Below are 3,363 nucleotides of genomic sequence, written 5' to 3' on the forward strand. Positions count from 1 at the left end.
AAAAAAAAAAAAAAAAAAAAAAAATTTATATATATATTATATATATATATATATATATATATATATATATATATATATATAATATAATAATATATGCATACTACATATAATACATAAGATATATATACATATTATATATTTATATATGTATGTAATATTTAATACAGATTTTTCTATATGTTATAATTCCCTTTACATTTTAATATTTTATAACTTTAATATTGTAATAATTTTTGATATTGTTCATATAAAATACTTTTAATGTTAATATTTTAAATAAATAATATTTAAACGTATTATTATTTGTATATGAGTGTTTATATTTTATTGGGTAACAATTCTTTATATTATTTCCCTTTACATAAAAAAATAAAAAAAATAAATAAATGAATAAGCATATTGTATACATATATATATATATATATATATATATATTTTTTTTTTATATCAATTTCATTTTTTGAATGTACATTTTTCATCTTATGCAATACTGTATGTTTAAAAAGAAGAAAAACCATTGTACGAACTAACATATATAAAACATATTATATATAATTGCACCACATATTTCAAATTTTTTTCCTTATAAATAAAAAAAAAAAAAAAAAAATGTACATATGTATGCATATATATTTAATGAAAAATTTTAGATATATTATATTTTTTATGGAATTAATTTTTGTGTTATAAGAAGATCCAACAATTCTGCACTTTCCAAGGTTTGATGTTCATTTCTTTTAATTAATTTAAGAGGGTAATCATATGATAACGAAAAATTAACTGGTGTATAACTAAAAACAAATTGAAATAAATCTTCAACTGTATGATCATAATTAAATTTTTGCGTAATTTTTTTTCCGTTATATAATCTTATATGTAATGTAGTTACTGGTTTTTTATCATCAATTTTTATTTCTTTTATATTATTTGGATTTGTTGAAATTTTATTCATTTCTTCTTCACTAATACTTGAGATAGTACCACCTAATTTAACCCCTTGACCTTTATATAATTCTTGTTCTTTTGTTTTTTTCTTTGTATATATTTGATTACTCTTATCTTTTATAGCTACATTCATGGTTTTATCTTTGGAAGCGAATTCTTTTGGTAATATCCCTGCCTCTATATTTGCCATGAACTTTTTATTTTCTTCTATCTCAAGGTCACGAAATTCACCATCATCTACTATAAAACCATTTTTGTATAATGTGATGTGCCTACAATTTTCTGGCAATTTGGATTTGAAAAGATTCTGAACAAAATCATCATCTGAATTTTGTACCTCTAGTCCGCTATAAAAATATATATATATATATATATGTATACATTGTATATGTGTTTTATTTTTTTGGTCTTTATTCCAATTGCATACAAATTTATATATTTCTTTTACCTCTTTTGACCTCCGGTATAATGGGCCACTCGTTCATTATTTTTTTTATCATCCTTCTTTAAATCACTTAGTGACCTATATTAAATAATAATAAAAAAATTAATTATATTAAATGTTCATATAAAATTTACACCCTTATACAAATAAATATATATTAAATCATAGTCATATATTATTAGATTCATAACACTGTCTTATAAAATAAATATTATATAAATATATATATATGTGAAAATATAACATAATATAGAGCAAAGTAAATAAAATAATTTATATGTATATATATATATATATATATATATTTATATTTATATTTATATTATTTTTTTTTTTTTTTAAATTAATTTTTATACTACCTTATATTTGACATGTTTCTCCAAAAAACACAAAAAAAAAAAATTTTAAATAAAATAAAATAAAGTTTCTACTATTTAGACTCTTTTATTTAATTTTATTATTTCGGAATAGATGGCTCTTATAATGATATGTATGAATAAATTTCACATAAAAAAAAAATTACAACTTTTTTGCATAAAATATTTTTGTTTTATAAGCATATAAGCATAATGAATAAAATAAATATTCTTATTAAATATATGTTTATGAATGTGAATGAAAAATAATAATTTTTTACATGTATAATATTATAATATTATTATATATATATTATAATTTAATATATCTAAGAATTATGAAATATCAAAAAAAACACAAATATAAGAATATAAAAATATAAACATATAAAAGATAATAAAAGATTACTTCCCAGGTTTTTTTTTTTTTTTTTTTTATTTATGCATAGTATGAAAATTTGTAATATTATATATATATATATATATATATATATATATATATATTTATTTATATATATATATTTTTTTTTTTTTAATATTTAAAATATTATAATATATTATATATATTTGTATTATATTCACTTTTATTCATTTATATTATATATATTATTAAATAATAAAATCCAAAAATCTATTAATTTCTTATACTAAAAAATAATAATAATAATGATAATAATAAATCAATTAATTAATTCAAGATAATAATATAATATTATATATATAAATATATATTAGAGTCTTCAAAATGCCATAAAAAATATATTCGTTCATTTTACAACATTTCTCATATGTACATTTATATATAATTTATATGTATTATACCTTTTTAATTTTTTTTGCTTTTATTTTTTTTATTTTTATTTTTATTTTTAATGAATTCTTTCTTCTTTTAGAAATTGTAAAACAGTATTACTATTTTGTTTACTTATTTTTATCATATATTTACATGCAAATCAAAAAATTATATAATATAAAAAAATAATAAATAAATAAAAACTTTAGTTGATGGTATACTTGTTATGTCCATTTAATATTTTGTCCATACATTTGAACTTACTATAGAATTCGTTCATAACTTTTCTGTATCAATTAATTGTTTATGGTAATATATTTACTTTTTCCAAAAATAAAGTTATATATATATATATATTGATCAATGTATTATTTTTTCTACAAAAGATATAGAGTAAAAAAAAGCATAGCAAATATATGTTTTTCTTAATTTTAAATTCTATATATTTATATTATATATTTTCTACGTAGAAATTATCTACTAAGTTTAAAAGGGAAAAAAAAAATAAATATATATATATATATATATATATAATATATGTAGACGATTTTTTTAAATAGCCCTATTATCACTAATTATAATATAAAAAATAAAAAAAGAAATTTTAAGTGAATAAAAGATGAAATGTTAAATAATTATTAATTTTCCATAACCCTTTAAAAATATATATATAGAAATAAAAAAAAATACGCTCAATTTTTTATTTTTTTTTAAACATACCAAATTTTAAATATTACACAAAAAAAAATATATATACACATATTTTAAAATATATAAAAAAAATATATATATATATAATATATATTTTATATATATTATTATTA

General features: G+C 15.6%; 1 protein-coding gene across 1 annotated transcript; it reads right to left on the reverse strand.

Moving 5' to 3' along the window:
• Window positions 1-664: 664 nt before the first annotated feature.
• PRSY57_0011700 (ubiquitin regulatory protein, putative) lies at window positions 665-1,763 on the reverse strand (the record flags this gene model as incomplete). The annotated part of the gene is made up of 3 exons (XM_012907020.2): window positions 665-1,292; window positions 1,394-1,468; window positions 1,750-1,763. The coding sequence occupies 3 exons, from the start codon at window positions 1,761-1,763 to the stop codon at window positions 665-667; spliced, it is 717 nt and encodes a 238-aa protein (XP_012762474.2).
• Between the last annotated feature and the right edge of the window lie 1,600 nt (window positions 1,764-3,363).

Source organism: Plasmodium reichenowi (assembly GCF_001601855.1).
Source record: "Plasmodium reichenowi strain SY57 chromosome Unknown, whole genome shotgun sequence".
Lineage (NCBI taxonomy): Eukaryota > Apicomplexa > Aconoidasida > Haemosporida > Plasmodiidae > Plasmodium > Plasmodium reichenowi.